The sequence below is a fragment of the Brachypodium distachyon genome, chromosome 4 (genome assembly GCF_000005505.3).
Source record: "Brachypodium distachyon strain Bd21 chromosome 4, Brachypodium_distachyon_v3.0, whole genome shotgun sequence".
Lineage (NCBI taxonomy): Eukaryota > Viridiplantae > Streptophyta > Magnoliopsida > Poales > Poaceae > Brachypodium > Brachypodium distachyon.
Window position 1 is genome coordinate 44,428,259 of NC_016134.3, and position 20,797 is coordinate 44,449,055.

Here is a 20,797-nt window from a genome sequence, read left to right on the forward strand (position 1 = left end):
TTCAAATAGGCCACAGAGCTTTTGAACTTGGTTGGTCCAAGATGGTGACTGGTGACACAGACCTGAGGCTGCTGGCCGGCCGGCCAACCCTCCGGTCGCTGCCCCGTCGCACAGCCTGTGTGGTGCTTTAGAAAAGGAAATAATGATAATAATAATAATAATAATAATAATAATAATAATAATAATAATAATAATAATAATACGTACTTCCTCTGTCCTCTTATTATAGGTGCTTACGTATTTTAAGATCCTAATACTTAATATATATTTTTGGAAGAATAGTACTTTCTCCGTCCAATAAAAGATGTCTCAACTTTGACTAAATTTGAATGTATCTATACACTAAGTCATGTCTAGATACATCCAAATTTTGACAAACCTGGGACATCTTTTATTGGACGGAGGGAGTACCTAATATGTAGTTTGTGTCTTACATAAATTATATCATTGGACTCTTATTCGAACAAGATTTCACCGGTGTAAATTTAATGCCACATAATCCACACTTGAGCACAGAGGGGCAGCGGAAGACTTCAAAACAGCAAGCTGCTCCTCACAATCATTTCGAAAAGACAACTTGTGTGCCTAGAACAAATCTGAACCAATACATGAAGTCTGCAAACACCGTGTTCTCAAACCTGCACACAAGATTAACCACTGCAAGGATAACTTGCTGGAACATCAATACCCCAATATAATCATCCATATATCAAAGAACACAAATATGACTTGGCTCAAGTGTCAACTCAAGCAAATAGCACCAAACTTAAACAATAGATGTCAATAGCAAGTAGAGATAATAGCCACCAACAAATATAGCAAGGGAAACACCAAATCAAGGGGAGACACAAAAATTTACATGGAAATGCGGAAAAATACCACAGGCGGCGGCGAGCGCGGAACTTCATTATGAAGATGAATAGTATAAGGTGGAAGCTAACAAGGATGGGGAGGTTCCAAATTCTCAACAATCTCTCACAAATTAGGTGGATTTTGTGGATCAAAAACCTCTCCCCTCGCCCTAACCCTAGAACTCTCAAGAACAACAACTCATGGTCTATTTTTGACCAAGGGAAGAGACCTATAAAGAAACCTTTGCATTCGTTCCCCTAGCTTCCTAACATGTGCAAACAAGTCCTACTTCACCCTACCACATGCCTAACCATTGTTTTGCATGACTAACAAGCCAAAAATGGCTCTCAAATAGTAAAATTAGGAGCTGCACATCACACACACATTATTGGTGTAACTGATGCTAAAAGTAAAGTTTCCAAATACGTGCAAATCCGCTACGCATCATTTATTTAATTCTCTCCCACTCTCACATGTATCCAGTTTTCTCCAACTTTCACTAAAACACCGGCGCAAGGCATATACTCTAATTGAATGTGAATACTCGTGTTATTATGATGACAATTTCACATACTCATGTTATTATGATGATAATTTCATATATTCTAATTGAATGTGAATACTATTATTTTGTGAGTACATTTTAGGTAGTGTTTGGATGTGAGAATGAGGTGGAATGTAATGGAATGGGTCCAATAATTGAGATGATTCTTGTGTTTGGTTCATAGAATATTAAAAATTGGAATGGAACCACTTGGTTCCTCAAAAAGGAATATTCTTCTAATATGCCTAACCATCTCATTTCTCAAAAAAAAATTGGAATCACTTGGTTCCAAGTGGAATCAGTGGTTGTAAGTGTTTGGTTTCTAGAATATATGAAAGTAGAACCGTTCCATTACATTTCATTCCTATTGGAATAGAACCGTTTCATTACATTCTATCTCGTTCTCCAACCAAACACTACCTTAGAAAACCATCTCGCTATCTTTCACAGAACCAAAGTTATTACTAATGGGCCAAGTGAGGGCATTTCTATGGACTAAGTGGGATCATCCTTTCTATACATGGGCCAGATACACATGGGTTAGGATAACAAAAGTGGAGTTGGCCGGCACACCAACACACACTGATCGGCACTTGATTGATTTTTATTTGGCATATGTAAAGCCCAGCCATAGTCGGGACTCGGGACCTTCAACCATGCCATTTGAAACCTGAGGCGGCTTCCCCAGCCAACCCTGCTGAAAACAAAAGGTGGTTCCCTAGTAGTTGGAATAGCTAGTTGCTTGAAGCCATCAACGGTGTCCAAAATACACGAGGTTAAATTTATAATTCATCTTTTACCAATCCCATAAAGTTTAGCATGTAACACAACCAAAGAAAAGAAACTGACATTTATACAATTTAATCAACTTGCACTAAACACTGGCGCAACGCATTCTGAATCCAGCAAGCCAAACAAATAACTGTAATGGATTTCGAGTTCTGAACATATATTTCAGTAACTAGTAGCTGTTGTAATGATTTCCGAACATACATTTCAGTGATTCTTGTGCAATGGTGACCAGCTTCTTGCCATATCACTCTTGTGCGATGATGACCAGCTTCTTGCCAACGTTGCTCCCAGAGAAGAGCCCGATGAGCTCAGCAGGCACATTCTCAATCCCCTCAGCGACATCCTCCACGCAGGCGATCTTCCCTTCCTTGATGTACCCTGCCATTTCCTCCTCGAACTTGCGGTAGGTTCCAAAGTAGTCCAGGACGATGAAACCTTCCATGCGGATACGCTTGGTGACGATGGAGAAGAGGTTGCGAATGCCCTCCGGTCGCTCCAAGTTGTACTGCGAGATCATCCCGCATGCGACAATCTGGCCACGTATCCGCATGTTGAGCAGCACCGTGTCCAGCATCGCGCCACCAACGTTCTCAAAGTAGATGTCAATTCCCTGTGGGAAGCACCTGAGGCAAAGTGCCACCACGTTTGATTACTACAGCATGGTTGGGAAATTGGGGATTTAATTGGAGAAGGGTTCGCGAACCTCTTTAGTGTGGCATTTAGGTCCTGTTCCTTCTTGTAGTTGAAAGCGTCGTCGAAGCCAAACTTTGTTTTTAGGAGGTTGACCTGATGTAGCCAGAAAATGCATGTGGTGTCATTTTGTTGTCAACAGAATGCTTGACAGTGTATTTCTCTTCCTGGACATAAGTATGATATTTCGATCCGTGTGTTAAACCTTGAGGCCCTGATGAAGGCAGATACACCAATTTAATTGCCTAATGAGGTGTAATTCTTTATGTTAAAAACAAAAAATACTGAATATCTTCAACCAATTAATCATTTCCAGCCCATCCAATGCAACTTCTAAACGCGAATGCTGTGATCAATAGGACTATTTGGAATGGCACAATAGCAGTGACAGAGAACAGGAGGGAAAATGAGTATGCATAAACCTTCTCGTCAGAACCAGCACTTCCAACCACATAGCATCCTTTGATCTTCGCAAGCTGCCCAACAAGCTGCCCAATGGCGCCTGAAGCCGCCGAAACGAAGACATAGTCACCTTTCTTAGGCTTCGCCACGTCAAAAAAACCAGCATATGCAGAAAGGCCAGTCATGCCTGCATTACCAAGGTTGCAGCAGTTAAAAACGAAAAATTGACAATTGATTCAGCTGTTAAAAATGTAAGGCCAGGCATGCCTCATGCCTGCATTACTCTTTCCTGAATTCCTATTCTGGCCAGGGTTTAAGATTTCCGTAAAAACAATATTTCAGCCCTCACCGAAATATCCTAACTTTTAAACCACTGGAATTAGTTTGAATAAAATTAATTGAGTTTAGTCAAAATTTGATCAAGTTTGAATTTATTGGTCCGAATCTAGTCCGTGAAATTTGAGAAATTTTGGGAACTTCGTGTTCATAGAAATTTTGTTGAACTTTTGAATCCTAGTTCTGTCCCGAGTCCTTACCAACTAAGTGGAGTCGCATGCATTTCTGTGGTTTTAAAATATCTTTCTGTATTTATTTTCCCAGTCCAGTTTTTTCATGCACCAATAATCTGAACAATAAGCATCGCCAGCAATATAAATAAATAAAAATCGATGGTTAGAAACCAATGTGACATTTGCTTGATATACAAAGAGGGAAGAGAAATTAACTCTTGCCATTCTGCAGGTTTCTCAATCAGACATAGTGAACCGACAAAATGAAATTATCTTGTGTTTTTAGATTTTTTAAAAAGTAATCGTTAGAAGTGAAACAAACATATGAAATACAGTTTTATTAACGGGGACACCTCGCTTGTGACAAATAAAATTGGACTCACCAAGAACACCTATGTAGTACGACAGAGGAAATTCAGGATGGTTGATCTTGAAAAGAGACTCTGGATGAGAGACCAAAGTGTATTCTTCACATCCCATCATCCCCCATACATGATCGCCTGTCTTGAAATCCGGATGCCCGGATGCTACAACCTTGCTTACGCCAAGAGTAGCCATAACCTGGATGGATCGTACACACCCAGAGTGAGGCAGCAGAATTTCAGAAGCTAACTGCAGTAATACTGAACAGCAAACAGGTAGGCTTCGTAATTCAGTAAAACAGAGGTGTAATCTGTACTTGAAACAACAGAGTAACTATTATAGGTCTTGCTCAAGTGAACGACAAGTTGCTGCTCCAACAAGTTGATATCATGCACGAATTATGGGTGGTCTGTTTCTCGAAAACAAAATAAAATCGGGTGGTGTAAGATCAAGGAAAAAGCTGCCGGTAGCTGTGTTCAACGTTTTCTCTGATATGACTCTGAACTTTGTGGCCTCCAATCGATAAGAGCAAGCCATGGTTTTGCAAAATGGAGTCTGGATGAGCAGTTGAGTTCGAACAATCAGTAAAAAAGCGTTAACGACTTCCAATGCAAATCAACGGAGGTATTTTTCGCTGTCAAAAGAGAGAACAAATCACTGTTGCAATAATAAAAAAAAAATACGTACCTCCCCTGGCACGAAGTCAGGGATGTAGTTGGGCTCCAGGTGGTTCCTCATCCGGATGCGCATGTAAGGGTCGACCGAGAGGTAGAGGATCTTCACCAGCACCGCCGTCGACCCCGCCGGCACGGCGATGCCGACGGCGGCCGTGACGAGCTCCATGTCGTCCTCCGTGAGGACCCCCGTCACGTGCCCTTTCAGGATCACCCTCCTGTTGCTCATGATCACCCTCCTGTTGCTCATGATCACCTCCTCTGCTGCCGACGACGCCATTGATATCCACCCTTGCTTTTGCTTGCTTGATTGCTTTTCCTTCCAGGGAGGAGAACTTTATATCTAATGTGTGTATACGGCCGGTGGAGCGGCCGGATGGCGGGAGCATCTTTGTTACTCCGCGTTCAGACTGGGTTGCCTTGGCACGTTGCCACCGGCAGGCAACGGCGAGCACAACACATACAAGAAAATTGATTAATGGTAAGTCAACAGCTCTGTGCGTCGAGCTTAGTTAATTGGTCGAAACTAACACAGCTTAATTGGTTATCCTAAATTCTTGACTCAAATTTGTCCAAATATGAATGTATCTATTCTTAAAAAGCGTCTAGATACATGTAATATTTCGATAATTTAGAATCGGAGCGAGTAGAATTATATTAAGGCCACTCGTCATGGGGTTGTACTATCCAACACGTTTAATAGTTGACTAGTTGTTGAGATACGATTCTGACGATTCTCATGATGATTTTTATATTCTCTGTGATATTGTTATATATTGTTACAGTATAATATTTGTTGGGTTCCACGCTAATAAAGGTATCTTGTACTATATAACATAGAGTACAACATTTCTCTTTTCACATCTATTATGTCTCTACATTAACTTTTAATTTGTCTATATATATGGCTTGCTTTGAGGATTTGTCTCTTATTTATTGGGAAAAATATCAGGTGAAAATCACACTCCCGTGCAAATTATTTATTGTATCTAAACTAACCGCGTCACATATTAGATACCCACCCATCACAATGGGTCTTATCTTTGATATCCAAATACTTAGCACATTAGACTCCACTTTTATTGAGATTACATGAGTCTAATTGAGCATTGATAGACGTCTAAGATACAATCCACCAGAAAATTTTGAACGCAACACAAGCCAAGCCAGACCACCAGTTTTATTGAGCACATGAGTCTAATTGAGCATTTATCCAGTTTTCTCCTCCGACTGTTCACTAAAACACCGGCGCAAGGCATTCTGAACGCAACACAAGCCAGACCACCAGTAACTGATCTGACTTCGATGTCTGAACATTTATCAATAGTTCTCGATCCAGGCACAACATATATATCACTCCCGTGCAACAGCCACGAGCTGCTTGCCGACATTGCGGCCATGGAAGAGCCCGATGAGTGCCTCCGGCAGCTTCTCCAGCCCCTCCACGACGTCCTCAACGTAGGCGATCTTCCCTTCCTTGATGTGCCCCACCATCTCTTCCTCAAACTTGCCGTAAGCACCGAAGTGATCCATGATAATGAAACCTTCCATCCGGATGCGCTTGGCGACGACGCACAAGAGGTTTCGCACACCTTCCTGCTGCTCCAGGTTGTACTGCGAGATCATCCCGCACGCGGCGATCCGGCCGTGATTCCGCATGTTGAGCAGCACCGCGTCCAGCATCGCGCCGCCCACGTTCTCGAAGTAGATGTCGATACCCTCCGGGAAGCACCTGAGAGAATGAATGTTTCATGTTGGTTAATTGTCTTGTTTTGAACTTGGAATTTCATCGAAGAAAGGCCCGCAAATTAACCTCTTTAGTGCCGCGTTGAGGTCTTGTTCCTTTTTGTAGTTGAAAGCTTCATCGAAGCCAAACTTGCTTTTCAAGAGGTTGACCTGAAATTACAGGAAAATGTTGTACTATCATTCAAATTATGACAAAATATTTATTTTTGTTGCCAACGGAATGCTTGAGATGTTACGTCGCTCACAGAAAGATATATTCTGATCCGTATGTAACCATGAGCCGCAGTGGAAACCAACTACGGCAATTTTATTCCGTAATGGAGCATATTTTTTATGTTAATAGTCAAAATTCCACTTTAACCAATTTATCATTTTCCGGCCCATCCAATGTAACTAAATTTGTACAGCTCAAAATAACTTGTTGCATGACAGTGAAAGAGAACAGAATAAAGTAATGAGTATGTACAAACCTTCTCATCAGAACCAGCACTTCCAACCACATAGCAGCCTGTGATCTTGGCAAGTTGCCCAACAAGCTGCCCAACAGCACCCGATGCTGCCGAGACGAGCACATACTCGCCTTTTTTAGGCTTCGAAATTTCAAAGAATCCAAAATATGCAGTAAGCCCAGGCATGCCTGCATGACCAAGTTTGCAGCAGTTCAGTTTAGAGTAAATTCACATGCTAGATGACCGAGGATTTAGCTTGATGTCCTAATCTTTTACTAATGATTTATCTAGCCATTTTGATTTATGGCTGTGGAAATCTTTGCAGTATGTATCCCTTTTTGAAGGAAGTATGAATCTCTGAATATGATATGGCATATACTAACTGTACAAGGGAAACCAATGAACATGATGTGGACCTTTCAATATGAAGAAGAAACTATTGACATTCTGATTTCTGAAACAGATAAAATGATCAGACCAAAAAAAAGTGCCTCGCTTGATTTGACACAAACATAGTAAATTCTAGCAGTTTTATATATTAAAGATGAGACTTTCCTTTGTGATTAATAAAAGTGAACTCACCTAGGACACCGGTGTAGTACGATAGAGGCAGTTCAGGATGGTTAATCTTGAAAAGAGACTCTGGATTAGTGATGAGAGTGTATTCTTCACATCCAGTCATCCCCCAGACAAGATCTCCTTCCTTTAAATCCGGGTGCCCGGATGCTACCACCTTGCTGACGCCAAAAGTAGTCAAAACCTGGGAGAATGGTAGTCAGTCAGGCAACAAAAACTCAGAGAAACAAGCTGCAGTACTGTGAACAGGATACAGTAGGCTTCGTCCTTGGGTAAAATTTCAACATGATTCATTAGCCCGGTTTTCTGCTATATATTTATCAATTATCACCCTCTTTTTCTAATTGAAATTGAAATGTGGTCCTTCTGCCGGTTCCCCAAAAAAGGAGACCAGCTGTATAGTTTTATGACTCGTCCATTGACTGATAGTAGAAGAGAAATAAGTTTGGCGAAATCTTTGTCTATGTATGTAGAAGGGAGCAAACACACAGATGTAGCCCAAAGTTAGCAACATCCGAGCCCAGAGGCCGGCCAGCCAAACTCAAAGGGGTCAAGTGCGTGGTCATATATTCCACCAGATCTTGTCGATTTTGCTCCAACCCAAACTCAATTTATTCCTCAAAAGAAAGGAAAAAGGAACATGAATAGCGAATATGCAATGCTCGAACTGACGAGAAAGCATATCGGCACGAAAGTTACAGGAATCAGAGATCCAGAATCAGAGTAGGTGGCAGTTAATTAACCGTGAACAGTGGAACAGATTTATCTTTTTTCAGAAAGAAAAAAGACAGCTAGTTGCTATTCTATTAGTGGATAGAAAGAGCGTTTTGGGTCAAGCAAGGAGCAACAGAAACAGTGAAGAGATTATAAAATTGCTTGATCCCCCATGCGGGGATTCCATCCTACGTACCTCCCCTGGCACGAAGTCCTGGACGTAGCTGCCGTCGTCGTGCTTGCTCATCCGGCCGCGCATGTAAGGGTCGCAGGAGAGGTACAGGTTCTTCACCAGCACCGATCTCGACCCCGGCGGCACGGCCAGGGTCACGGCGCCGGCCGCGGCGACGACGAGCTCCATGTCGTCCTCCGTGGGGAACCCCGTGACGTACCGCTTCAGGACCACCCTCCTGTTGCTCCTCGCCTGATCCGCCGCCATTGCTTTGCTTCAATTCAATCCCTTCCTGGCCGAGGACTGGAACAACGCAAGTATTGGGGAGGCCCTCGAGCGGCGGGTTCCCGGCCGGATTTTAACGGCGTCTGCGATGCTGCCGTATTGCGGCGCCTTAGGCTAGCCGCGCACGTTTTCTGTGTGTGTTGTGGCTGGATCTGGATGCATCTTGGAGTCTTAAAGGAAGGGATAGGAGTACGAGGACAAGCGGCTTGGAAACGCTCGCAATCACTGCCTGTCTGTCGGCTGTCTAAACGCTGCATATATATGGGGCCGGCCGGCCAGCCTGGTTGGCATAGTACTACAAGCATTTGGTTCGGCTGAAACACAGTCAATAAAAATGTCCATATAGTAGTACTTTTGTTCGAGTTCACACATCACTGTTCCTGTTCCAAATTAATTGGTGTAGTTTACTGATCTGCATCTGAATCCTGCATTCTAATTTAGAACGCTGATTGTTTATCAGTAAGTACTCGATCCTGGCATACTGGCAAAATGCCATATTATTCCCGCGCGACAGCCACGAGCTGCTTTCCGACATTGCGCCCGTAGAAGAGCCCGATGAGCGCGGCCGGCACACTCTCGATCCCCTCTGCGACATCCTCCACGTAGGTGATCTTCCCTTCCTTGAGGTACCCGGCCATCTCCTCCTCGAACTTGCGGTAGTTGCCAAAGTACTCCGGCACCATGAACCCCTCCATGCGGATGCGCTTGGCGACGATGCAGAAGAGGTTCCGCACGCCCTCGGGTTGCTCCAGGTTGTACTGCGAGATCAGCCCGCACACGGCGATCCGGCCGTGATTCCGCATGTTGAGCAGCACCGCGTCCAGCATCGCGCCGCCCACGTTCTCGAAGTAGATGTCGATGCCCTCCGGGAAGCACCTGAGAGCAGGCATGCATGATGACTCTTGGTTGGGAGACTCGTCATCACTGAATGTTTGGAACAACCCAATGGATAAAGGTAGGGAAGGGGCTGGCATACCTCTTGAGCGCGGCGTTGAGGTCCTGCTCCTTCTTGTAGTTGAAGGCATCGTCAAATCCAAACTTGGTTTTTAGTAGGTTGACCTGAAATGAAGGCAAAAATATTTAGATAAAAAATGAAGGCAAATTCATCCCAAGACAATTTTGTGTCACTGAGGAAGTTTAAGATACTGATTTTGGGGATCAATGAAATGATTGGAGGTGTAAATGCTAACCCTTTTGTTCAGTAGAACAGAATTGAGTATGCACAAACTATTCATGATCTGGAGATATACATAGCAAAAGGCGAAGAGAAAATCTAATACACAAACCTTCTCATCGGAACCGGCACTACCGACCACATAGCATCCTGTGATCTTTGCAAGCTGCCCGACAATTTGCCCAACAGCGCCTGATGCTGCCGAGACGAAGACATAGTCACCCTTCTTAGGCTTGGCAACCTCAAAAAACCCAGCATATGCAGTAAGGCCAGGCATGCCTGCATTATTGAGGTTCTAGGATAGTTAGGGAAGAAAAAAGTTGAGAATCCTTGGCTTGGACATGTCCAAAATCCAGCATATGCAGTAAGGCCAGGCATGCCTGAATTATGAAGTTTGTAGCATAATAATTAGGGAAAAAACTGACTACTGAACAAGCTGTTAAATATGACTAAAATATGCCAACTAGTAAACTCCAGCGATTTTCAGGCCTCGGTACTGATCAGCTTGATGTGATATTTTTTAGACCACTTGCAGTTGCCGCTGGGTAAATTTTTGCAGTATGAAGTTCTGAACATTATACTGAATGCTTCACTAGCTTAGTGTTCTCAGCTATTGCAAGCATTCTTCTCACATGTTCTATCCAGGTAAAGTGACTAATTTACATTTATTTAGTCCTTCGATCCTGGGGTATATCCAAATCATTTCTATGACTTTTCGGTCTCACTCTCTAGTCCCAACCAGACAATAAAGCTGATCGAGCAATGAAATGGGAAGAAACCCTGTGTATCGTGACTGAAGTAAGAACTCAGGACAAAGGGTTTCAGTTGTCAGTGAATCAAGGTCATATTTGCATGATATATGAAGATTCTTTCAGAAATGCAATAACCAGACTTGCCTGTGACAGATAAAATTGGACTTACCGAGAACACCAGTGTAGTAGGAGAGTGGCAATTCGGGATGGTTGATCTTGAAAAGTGACTCTGGATTAGCGACCAGAGTGTACTCTTCACACGCGGTCATTCCCCATACGAGATCGCCTTCCTGGTAATCCGGGTGCCCTGATGCCACCACCTTGCTGACGCCAAATGTAGCCATAACCTGGTCGGAATCGTACCCCGAGAGGCGGCAGTATGAGGTTTCGAGTGGGGGTAAAAAGAAGTTTTGGAGAATTAAAAAGTGCTGAACTAAATAAAATATTTCAAACTGCCAGTGCTGAACACACACATGTACAAAGTCGGCATCCCATTAGCTCGTTGGGCGAAATTCATATTCATCCTTTGTGAGTACTACTTTGCAGGTAACAGAGATGAATTGGTACAACTTACAAATCCTACTCATTGAACCGTGCGTACAGGCTATCGCTGGAACAGTTGTGGCCATGCGTTTATTGTGTGGTGTATATGCTAGATGAAGGAACAAGTGTTACTCGCAAAAAAAAAGGATGAAGGAACAAGTGGCACCAGCACTAGTTATCAGCAGCATATGGAGTATATATTTTTTTTAGGGGGGTGACATGAATTGGTTTGTGACTCCGAATTCTGTTCCAATTGAACAATAACAAGACATAGATTCGTACGATGGAGGATTTGATAGTACTACTGTTCATAGTAGCACTTGAGAGATCAAGGAATTATATTACTCCGTATAAAAAAGGAAAAGCTTGATGGGGGTTACTGCTAGCTAGTACCTCCCCTGGGACGAAGTCCGGGACGTAGCTGGGTTCCAGGTGCCTGGACATCCGGCTGCGCATGTACGGGTCGCAGGAGAGGTAGAGATTCTTCAGCATCACCGATCTCGAGCCCGGCGGCACGGCGACGGCCGGCGCGACGACGACCTCCATGTCGGCCTCCGTGGGGAACCCCGTCACGTGCCGCTTCAGGGTCACCCTCCTGTTGCTCACCTCCGCCGCCGCCGCCATTGCTTCCCCCTTGATTACCGCCGAACTCCTCGTCTCCTGGAACCGATTCGATGTAATCAAGGTTGTGGGTGAACCGCCGGGGATAGGCCCTGGCAGTACGTACGTATGTTGTCTTTGTGATATGACTGCCGGGGGCCGCCGGGGATAGGATGTATCTGGAGCAATCTGGAGCGGTGGTGAAGGAAAGCTGGGCGCCCGGAGAGTGACGTGAAACGGTTGCTGGGCTCTGGAGGGAGGCCGGCCCAAAGCAGAGAGAACGGACGGAGGCAAAGGCAAAGGCAGGGCTGTCAAAAGTCTAAACCCTCTGCAGCTTCGTCCTCTCCGTCCCCACGCATGTCGTCTCCCTCCTCTTTTTTTTTCTGTCTTTCACGAAAAGTTCCATAATTTTTGTTAAAAAATGGATGTATCTATTTTAAAAAAACGTCTAGATACATGTAATATTTCGACAAGAATTATGGGAGTATTTTAGTTCTAATATTGTCTTGTTGTGAATGCGTCAGGCGCTTTGTAAGACTCTCGTTGTTTGCCTGTTTCGTCATTTTCTTTAGATGAAAATGACACATGGTTTGGCAGGGTTTCATGGGGAAAAAAACGATGGAGACGGAATTCAGTACAATTCAAACATTACCCAATGCACAATCACCAAAACCCCTGCCGGAGTGCCAGTTCCCTTTATTTTTTTGGCTCATTTAGCATTTCTTCTCTTGGTCGTCCATATTGTTTGTGCATTCTCCATCCCATTCCCATTGATTTTTTAAATCTATGGGATTGGACTTAAATAAAGTAAAGATATGATTGCCTGACATTGGCACACGTTTTGCTTGAGCAAACAGGACAAAAGTCAAGTTTGGTCTCTTCATTATTTTGATTTTTTTTCTCATGTGATGAAACTACATATGTTGGATACAGTAACGATGAAAATCAAGTTCTATCCCCGCTTGCGCATCTGTTTCGTACCCTTATTCTAAAAGCTTTAGGCAACCTTTAGTTTCAAATTTAATTAGGAATACAACGGACAAAATATGCATTACACCTGCACAACAGATAGTGTGAGGTTAAAGTTACTGTTTGTTTCTTATGAACCTTGTCAGAGGTTAGGGTGATCTTGAATTCATAAACTTTGAATTTTCTCCAACTTCCACTAAACATGGACACAAGGCATTCTGGTTTCCGCAAACCAAACTAGTAACCGTTCCGAATTCAATTTCCTGAACATTTATCGGCACTTGATCCTGCCGTGGCATGTCACTCCCGCGCGACAGCCACCAGCTGCTTACCAACATTGCGCCCATAGAAGAGCCCGACGAGCGCCTTCGGCACATTCTCGATCCCTTCGGCCACATCCTCCACGCAGGTGATCTTCCCTTCCTTTAGATACCCCGCCATCTCCTCCTCTATCTTATGGTAAGTGCCAAAGTACTCTCGTGAGGTGAACCCCTCCATGCGGATGCGCTTGGTGAGGACGCAGAAGAGGTTGTGCACACCCTCGTGCTGCTCCAGGTTGTACTGCGAGATCAGCCCGCACACGGTGACCCGGCCGTGCATCCGCATGTTGAGCAGCACGGCGTCCAGCATTGCGCCGCCCACGTTCTCGAAGTAGATGTCGATGCCCTCCGGGAAGCACCTGAGAGCAAGCAAGATGTGTCATGGTTGGGTGAACTGTCAATTTGAAGTACGAGGATATGGTGGGTAATGAAAGGTGCTTGCAGACCTCTTGAGTGTGGCATTGACGTCCTGTTCCTTTTTGTAGTTGAAGGCATCGTCAAATCCGAACTTGGTTTTTAAAAGGTTGACCTGAAATGAAGACAAATTCATGCCGGGAAAATTGTTGTGTACTGAAAATTGAAGATGCTACAAAATGAGTATGCACAAACTATTCATGATTCGGGGATGTGCATGACAGAAGGCGGATCGAAAATCAGTATGCACAAACCTTCTCGTCAGAACCTGCACTGCCAACCACATAGCAGCCTGTGATCTTTGCAAGTTGCCCAACAAGCTGACCGACAGCACCTGATGCTGCCGAGACGAATACATACTCGCCTTTTTTAGGCTTTGACACGTCGAAAAATCCAGCATATGCAGTAATGCCAGGCATGCCTGAATTCAGAAGTTTGTAGCACAGTTAGGTGTTAAATGTTTTATTTTGAAACGAGAACCAGTTAGATGTGACTAAAAGCAGCAAATTCGAGTGATTTTCAAAAAAGGAAAAGAGGTTAGGCCAGTGGAGCACGATCTCCGTGCCCACAAGTGATCAGCTTGATGTCATATTATTTTTGGACCACTTTCTGCTAGCTAAATTTTTGTAGTGTAAACCTCTGAAAAGTATATACTACGCTAGCTTAGTATCATGAGCTATCTCCTATTGCAAACATTCTTCTGATATGCTCTATCCTGATCAAGTAACTGATGTATACATTTCTCTTGAGGGAAGAAACCTTGTGTTGTGACTGAAGTAAGAACTTGAGACAGCGGTTTCAGTTGTGAGTGAACCAAGGTTACATTTGCAGATTTGCTTGATATATAAGACTAGAAAGAAATGAACCCATAACCTTCTGTTTCAGAATAACGAATAAAAAAACAAGAATAACCAGATTTGCTTGTGCCGAACAGAAGTGTACTCACCAAGAACACCCGTGTAGTACGACAGTGGAAATTCAGGATGATTGATCTTGTAAATTAACTGCGGTTTAGTGACCAAAGTGTATTCTTCGCATTTGATCATCCCCCAAACGAGATCGCCTGCCTTGAAATCCGGGTGCCCGGATTCTACCACCTTGCTCACGCCAAAAGTAGGTATAGCCTGGTCGGATTGGATTGCACGCAGAGAGAGAGAGAGAGAGAGAGAGAGAGAGAGAGAGACAGTATAAGGTTTGCAGTGAGTTGAAAGTTCAGAAGAAAAATTGCAGAACAGAGTATATATACAGTATGCTCCAGGTTCAGAACAACAAGGGTTGCATAACAGAGTGAGTTATCTGCATCTGTGCTGTGCTGATAGAACACTGAATCTGTTACCTCGCTAAGGACGAAGTCCGGGATGTAGCTGGGCACCAGGTGCTTGGTCATGCGGCGGCGCATGTAGGGGTCGCAGGAGAGGTAGAGGTTCTTGACCAGCACCGCCGCCGACCCGGGCGGCACGGCGAGGGTCACGGCGGCCGTGACGAGCTCCATGTCGTCCTCGCTGGGGAACCCAGTCACGTACCGCTTCAGGGCCACACTCCTGTTGCTCACCTCCGCCGCAGCCGCCGCCATTGCTCCTTCCTCTTACAGATGAGCTCCTCTTTTCCCGATCGATGATAAAAGGGGGAAGGACGATCGCCGAGAGAGTGACCTTGTAGCTTCGTCCTCTCCGCCCCCATCTAAATCTGCCACTCTCTTTTGTCCTTCACGAAAAGAACGGACCCAAGAAGAGTACTTAATTTCCAAAGAAAGGTTTATCTACAAACGTTCCTGGCGCCTAACAGTGAGGCGTGAGCAGTGAGCTACGCCGAACGTCACTGCTCGAACGTGAGCAATGAGCAACGAGTACGTAGTAGCAACAATCTTTTCAAAACACAATCTGAACATGAAACAGCCTGAACTCACAGAGCGAGTTTACCCTACAGCCACGATTAAAGTGAGCACAATCACTAAGCAGCAGCGCCTACAAACAACATGAAATTCTGAACACAAAGTTGCAAGAACAGCACCAAAAGAAAAACTAAGCTACGGCCTCTGTCAGAGAACACTTTACAGTCTGAGAATCGGACAGAAAAGAGCCGCTCATGCTATTGCGATGTCGCGGCAGAGGCCGCCGCACTTGCACCTGAAGCTGATGTCGACGTGGACGCCCTTCTGCATCCGCACCTCCGCCGTCAACCTCGGCCTCGCCTTCGCCGGTGCCGGAGACGCCGCCGTCTCGGTCGCTCCATTCTCGCCGCTGGCCCTCGCAGTCCCAGCCGTAATGCTTGCCTCTGGCCCCTGCCGCGTCCCGCATCCATGATCAGAGTCAGAGAGAGGCAATGGCGGTGCCAATTCCGCCTTCTCGCTGGTCGCCGCCTCCGGCATTGCCTTGTCGTCTGATTCTTGCTGTTTGGGGACAGCTTCCACAGTCAGAGAGAACCAATAAATGTACGGGGAAGACAGGAAAAATAATACTGTAACTGAATGCCGATTACCTTTTCTGTTACCTCTGCAACCGCCGCCTCGGGCGAAGCCTTGGTCTCGGGTTCTTGCTCTGGTACGGGCGTAGCAGCCGCTGGTTCATCGGCCTAATCAAGAAAAGGAGAAACGAGAAGGGCTGGCTAATCAAGAAACTGAGAAAGAACAGCAAGAAAATCAACATGGCTCAGGAGCGTACCTTCTCTGCCTCGTCGGCCACCTGCTCTTCCTCGCCGATCGCGGCCTCCAGCAATGCCATGGCATGGGCCTCCTGCTGCTCTGGTACCAAGTCGGCAGATGCCGGCTCCTCGTCCTAGTTCGGGAAACGGAGAGAGTAATCCTGATGAATCAAGAAACGGCGAGACAAAATCTAGCGCAAGAAACGCCGAGGCAAAGTAAAGGACGCGGCCTCTGGCGCTCTCTCACCTGCTCTGCCTCCTCGGCCATCGACTTGGCGGAGAGAACAGCAGCAGCCATCACTGCTTCCACGGCGGCCACCGCTTCCGACGACGCGTCCCCGTCGCTGGTCTCGTCTTCTTGATCCGGCCCGACATTGACAACAGCAGGCGCAGGCTTCGCGGCCTAGCAGAGAAACAGAGGGGGAAAAGGACGAATCAAGAAGAGGCAGGAGAATCGCAAGAAAGGCGAAACCTAGAAGAAGGCGGCGGCGGCGCGGGGACCTTCTCGTCCCGCTCTGCTTCGGCGGCGGACACGGATGCGGCGCTGGAGGCGGAGGTGAGCCGCGGGATCTTGGCGGGCGGCGTGTCCGGCAGGGACCCCGGCGACGGGAACGAGTCGGAGCTGCCCATCTCGGCGCGGCGGCGCTTGACGCCGCTGCAGCAAGGGCACGGGCCGGCGTATCCCACCATTGGAGGAAGCTTCGGTGGGTTACGACGGAGGAGAGGGAAGACGCAGAGAGGAAAGGTATGGGATTGGGGGCGCTGCTCTGCTACGTTCGTTGCTCCGCTCTCTTGTGTTTTCTTGATGCGCTCTTTGGTTCCTGGTTATTTATGGAGACAGGGCCTATTAAGGTGAGTTTTGCTGTGTGACGATGGATTACTGGCTTCCGGGCCCGCCTTTGGAATTTTCGGACGAAGCTTTCGAAATTTGGAAGAAAAGAAGGTTTTGCAGATGGGAGGTTTCAGAAATTCGAAAAATTATTTCAAAAATTAGGACAAAACCTTCCCAAAACTAGGAAAAATACCCTTTCAGAAATCAGGAAAATATTTCATAAATTGGAACATTGCTTTTATAATTCACAAAAAATCTTTCAGAAACTACAATTTGTTCTCATAAAGCTTTCTAAAACAAAAAAAAACATTCAAAATTAGAAAATTTATTTAAAAAAATTGCAAAATGCTATAAAAATGAAAACAGAACTCCTGAAGGTTAGTAAAAGCTTTTGAAAAATGAACCAAGAAAACATGGCCGGCTAGAACCTGGCAACGGCACGACGTGATGAACTCTTTGGGACGGTGTGAAGGGACTACTCTCTCAGGTTTCTCTTTCTTTAAACCTTTTGTGCTAATAGGTTTTCATTCCGCGGGTTATGTTTCGAGATGAGCATAAACAACGCTTTCTTGCTAGTGCATCAAAGTACTCTCTCTCCCCCCCCCCCCTCCTCCTTAATCTTTTTTTTTCGCAAAACGTCCTCCTTAATCTTGTAAAAGCTTGCACTTTCGATGAGAAATTAATAGTGGTTTTTTTAAAAATGTACGTCCTTCTATGTCATGATCTTGCATGCGACTCATATTCGATAAGATTCGAGATTTCACGTGGAAATCTTCGAGCTAAGTTGATCCGTTCAACTAACGCCCAAAGATTCGGATAAGCCACGGATTGTCGATCGTACGCTCGAAGATTTGTGGCAGGTGATTATTGGATTGGCCAAATTAAGAGTACTGATCTCACACCCTTCCCAAGCACGTATCCTGCTTCATCAAGTATATAAAGAAGGCTGGATTCCCCCTATACCTTATCCTCCCTCTCTTTATCGTGTCATCTGGCAACCCCACCTGATCGGCACAAAAATATATCAATCCTCCGGCCGGAAGAACTTTGCAATTTACAATGGCGATTTCCTCCAAGCTCTTCCCGGCCGTCATCCTGCTGCTTCTACTGGCCTCCGGTACGTACGACGATCATCGTTCTGATAGACAGATGCGTAGCTTAGAATTTTTGCCAATTAACCTGAGATGGATGGATCTGTAAACTGTGCACAAATGGGGCCGGTGCAGGAGGTTGCGGCGGCGTGCCAGAGCGCCCTGTGCAAGAAGTGCACGGGATCATGCTTCGACGAAGAAGAGTGCTCCATCAACTGCAGGAACGAGGGCTTCGACAACGGCGATTGTAGCGGCGCAAACTATCACTGTCTGTGCAAGAAAGGTTGCCAGAGATCTAGCTAGGCCTCTTTTCTTATATATGTGCGTGCACTGTGTGCGTGTTTGAAGCAGCGTGCAGGCAATAAAATGAAAAAAGAAGAAGTTTTTTGGGGGTTTTTTTAGAGGAAGAAGTTTTTTTGGGGTAATCTCGTGTGATATATACCCTTTGGTGCGTTTTGTTTTTGTGTGGTGCGATTACACGAAACACAGCGTGCACATTTGCCTCATACGGAGTAGTTATTGCCTTATTGGGCTGATTACCCATGGCACGATACCTCATAGTTATTGCCTTATTGGGCTGAATTTGGTGTGGGCCGAGAATAAATCGGAGAATATGACAACAATCTATCTGGTAAATAATGTTAACGAGAGTGTAAAACCCTGTATCTGGACCCGTAGACATTGCACCTCGTTTCGAAATTACAGAACGAAACAAATTACAGAAAGTTCAGTAATGGAGATTTTTCTTTATGGACAGTTGGTGAACTGGACAAAGGAAAAAATGAATGCCGGTCCTTTCCTACTGTTTTGATGTTTTCCGTCAAAAAATTGGACGCTGGAAAAATGGACGTTGGTTCTGGTTCCGAAGTCTGTATCTAGACAAAAACCTGTACCTGTAGAAATTGCACATCGTTTCAAATTTTCCATGCTTACTCTCTAATCTCCAGACAAAAACTTGTACCAGTTCACTTCAAAATATACTACTCCCTCCGTCCAACAAAAAATGTCTTAAATTTGTCAAAATTTGGATGTATCTAGACATGATTTAGTGTATAGATGCATTTAAATTGGTCAAAGTTGAGACATTTTTTGTTGGACGGAGGAGTATACTCATAACAGTTTCAAATTTTGCTTTCGTTGCAGCAAAAACAAAACCCTTTTTACTGTACAGTTGTCGTGATTGTAGTTTTCTTTCGGGGAACAAATACTACCTTCATCTTAGCTCTTAGCCAGACAATCGACTTCAATGAATGGAAATAGGTTTCTCGAAATGTCAATTCCAAATTCCTATACGGAACTTATTCTTCCATTGGGAACCTTGCTACCTGCAGGTAGACCTAGATATATTCTTTCTTTCATACTGAAAAGTATGTTGAAGGCATGTATATAATTGACATTCCGCTGCTATGGATTTCCGGATTGGCATGATCATTTAAGGCAGAATCTTATATGCCTTTTTTCTTTTTGAAGGAAAATCTCAGACGCTTTAGCATTTTCATGTCAAGAAGGAGATCTTGAGGTAATAAGTCAAAACATCAAGTTGGTGGATGAAAAAAGTATCTCAAGTCTATATTTAGTTTCTTGCTTTTGCATTTCTGTGGTGGGATGTAGAATTTCACCGCAAATCTCACAACACCCACTTGTAAAGCAGAGCAACATAATATCTCCATAGAAAACAGAACAAAATCTTATAAAAAAGATACTTTCACAAGGTTACGGTAAAAGTACATGATATGACACGAATTATAACCATTTATGAAGAGCGTGATGCGGATATATGTTTGGTCAGCACCAAATTTAGCAATACCCGCTCTCCCTGTTTCTCATACTTCAAATTCTTGCCACTACTTGACTGGAAAATTGGTTGCTAATTTAATGACCGGATTTTGCAAGTAAATCAGATGATCCACGTCACAATTCACAAGCATGTAACTTAGCACCGGAATGAAATACTCCCAACTCCACTAGCTAGCTGACCGGCAGTCCCCTTTAGGCCTTTACATTAGGATTCCAAGGGGACGAGATCTCCCAGATCCATACATATCCACTGGGAACAGATTTGGCTAAGCTAGGATTTTCTGGAAAACACTGTGCGCCGGAGAATATATTCTATATGGATAGAAATGTCAAAGTATACTGTGCCATGCAAATTGCAGAGAGAAAATAATCAACATCAAAGTGGCAAGCGATATCTGATTCTGATCCCTTCTGTTCTTGCACACGTTATAAATACTTGGTGCCGACTTTAGCTGAACCGGTGTGCCAAGGGCAAGTGAAGAGGTCAGCCTTACATGGAGACGAGGAGCCCCTTTGCAGGCTCTACCAGCCAAGAATGGCTTGCCTATGCCCACGTTCTGTTTCATCACCACTGGGCTTAATCTTGGAGCCCTGGTGATGGATGAGATGTGATTGTATGGTCAAGCCATCTTGGCTAGAAGAGAGATCCTCGTCCCCCATGCTAGGCTGCCCCTCTTTCTGATACTCTACTAATTTCTCCTTGCAGGTCAGTACAAAGCTTTCCACCACGGTCTCCATGTCATGTGTGGAGCAAAGTACTTTCCGTATATGAGTTTATCCTTCCCTATCTTCCTCACCAACAAGTCAATTATCTTGTCATTTGAAGAACATTAGTCAACATTAACGTTCAATAGCTACTTTTTCCGTTTGGTAGCGGCGACGTCGTTCGCACTGAAC

At 44.7% G+C, this 20,797-nt stretch overlaps 5 protein-coding genes and 1 non-coding gene across 6 annotated transcripts; 1 reads left to right on the forward strand and 5 right to left on the reverse strand.

Annotated features, from left to right (window-relative positions):
- Positions 1–2,160: 2,160 nt before the first annotated feature.
- LOC100828340 (2-alkenal reductase (NADP(+)-dependent)) lies at positions 2,161–5,187 on the reverse strand. The gene is made up of 5 exons (XM_003578717.4): positions 4,840–5,187; positions 4,173–4,350; positions 3,301–3,467; positions 2,892–2,974; positions 2,161–2,811 (listed from the first exon to the last, which is right to left on the reverse strand). Exons 1-5 carry the CDS (start codon positions 5,104–5,106, stop codon positions 2,433–2,435), a joined length of 1,074 nt encoding a protein of 357 aa, XP_003578765.2. The 5' UTR covers positions 5,107–5,187; the 3' UTR covers positions 2,161–2,432.
- Positions 5,188–5,884: 697 nt separating this feature from the next.
- LOC100828038 (2-alkenal reductase (NADP(+)-dependent)) lies at positions 5,885–8,931 on the reverse strand. Its single transcript, XM_003578716.4, has 5 exons — positions 8,508–8,931; positions 7,604–7,781; positions 7,043–7,209; positions 6,640–6,722; positions 5,885–6,558 (listed from the first exon to the last, which is right to left on the reverse strand). Exons 1-5 carry the CDS (start codon positions 8,748–8,750, stop codon positions 6,180–6,182), a joined length of 1,050 nt encoding a protein of 349 aa, XP_003578764.1. The 5' UTR covers positions 8,751–8,931; the 3' UTR covers positions 5,885–6,179.
- Positions 8,932–9,086: 155 nt separating this feature from the next.
- Positions 9,087–12,079, reverse strand: LOC100827217 (2-alkenal reductase (NADP(+)-dependent)). Its single transcript, XM_003578713.4, has 5 exons — positions 11,631–12,079; positions 10,864–11,041; positions 10,055–10,221; positions 9,745–9,827; positions 9,087–9,644 (listed from the first exon to the last, which is right to left on the reverse strand). The coding sequence occupies exons 1-5, from the start codon at positions 11,859–11,861 to the stop codon at positions 9,266–9,268; spliced, it is 1,038 nt and encodes a 345-aa protein (XP_003578761.1). The 5' UTR covers positions 11,862–12,079; the 3' UTR covers positions 9,087–9,265.
- Positions 12,080–12,856: 777 nt separating this feature from the next.
- LOC100828644 (2-alkenal reductase (NADP(+)-dependent)) lies at positions 12,857–15,247 on the reverse strand. The gene is made up of 5 exons (XM_003578718.4): positions 14,877–15,247; positions 14,487–14,664; positions 13,795–13,961; positions 13,573–13,655; positions 12,857–13,485 (listed from the first exon to the last, which is right to left on the reverse strand). The coding sequence occupies exons 1-5, from the start codon at positions 15,111–15,113 to the stop codon at positions 13,107–13,109; spliced, it is 1,044 nt and encodes a 347-aa protein (XP_003578766.1). The 5' UTR covers positions 15,114–15,247; the 3' UTR covers positions 12,857–13,106.
- Positions 15,248–15,405: 158 nt separating this feature from the next.
- LOC104585160 (enolase-phosphatase E1) lies at positions 15,406–16,988 on the reverse strand. Its single transcript, XM_010241171.3, has 5 exons — positions 16,682–16,988; positions 16,428–16,583; positions 16,201–16,314; positions 16,019–16,111; positions 15,406–15,929 (listed from the first exon to the last, which is right to left on the reverse strand). Exons 1-5 carry the CDS (start codon positions 16,868–16,870, stop codon positions 15,624–15,626), a joined length of 858 nt encoding a protein of 285 aa, XP_010239473.1. The 5' UTR covers positions 16,871–16,988; the 3' UTR covers positions 15,406–15,623.
- A 3,407-nt stretch (positions 16,989–20,395) lies between these two features.
- On the forward strand, positions 20,396–20,570 carry MIR169I (microRNA MIR169i). The gene has a single exon (NR_126856.1). It is a non-coding gene; the product is annotated as a microRNA MIR169i (primary transcript).
- Positions 20,571–20,797: the final 227 nt, after the last annotated feature.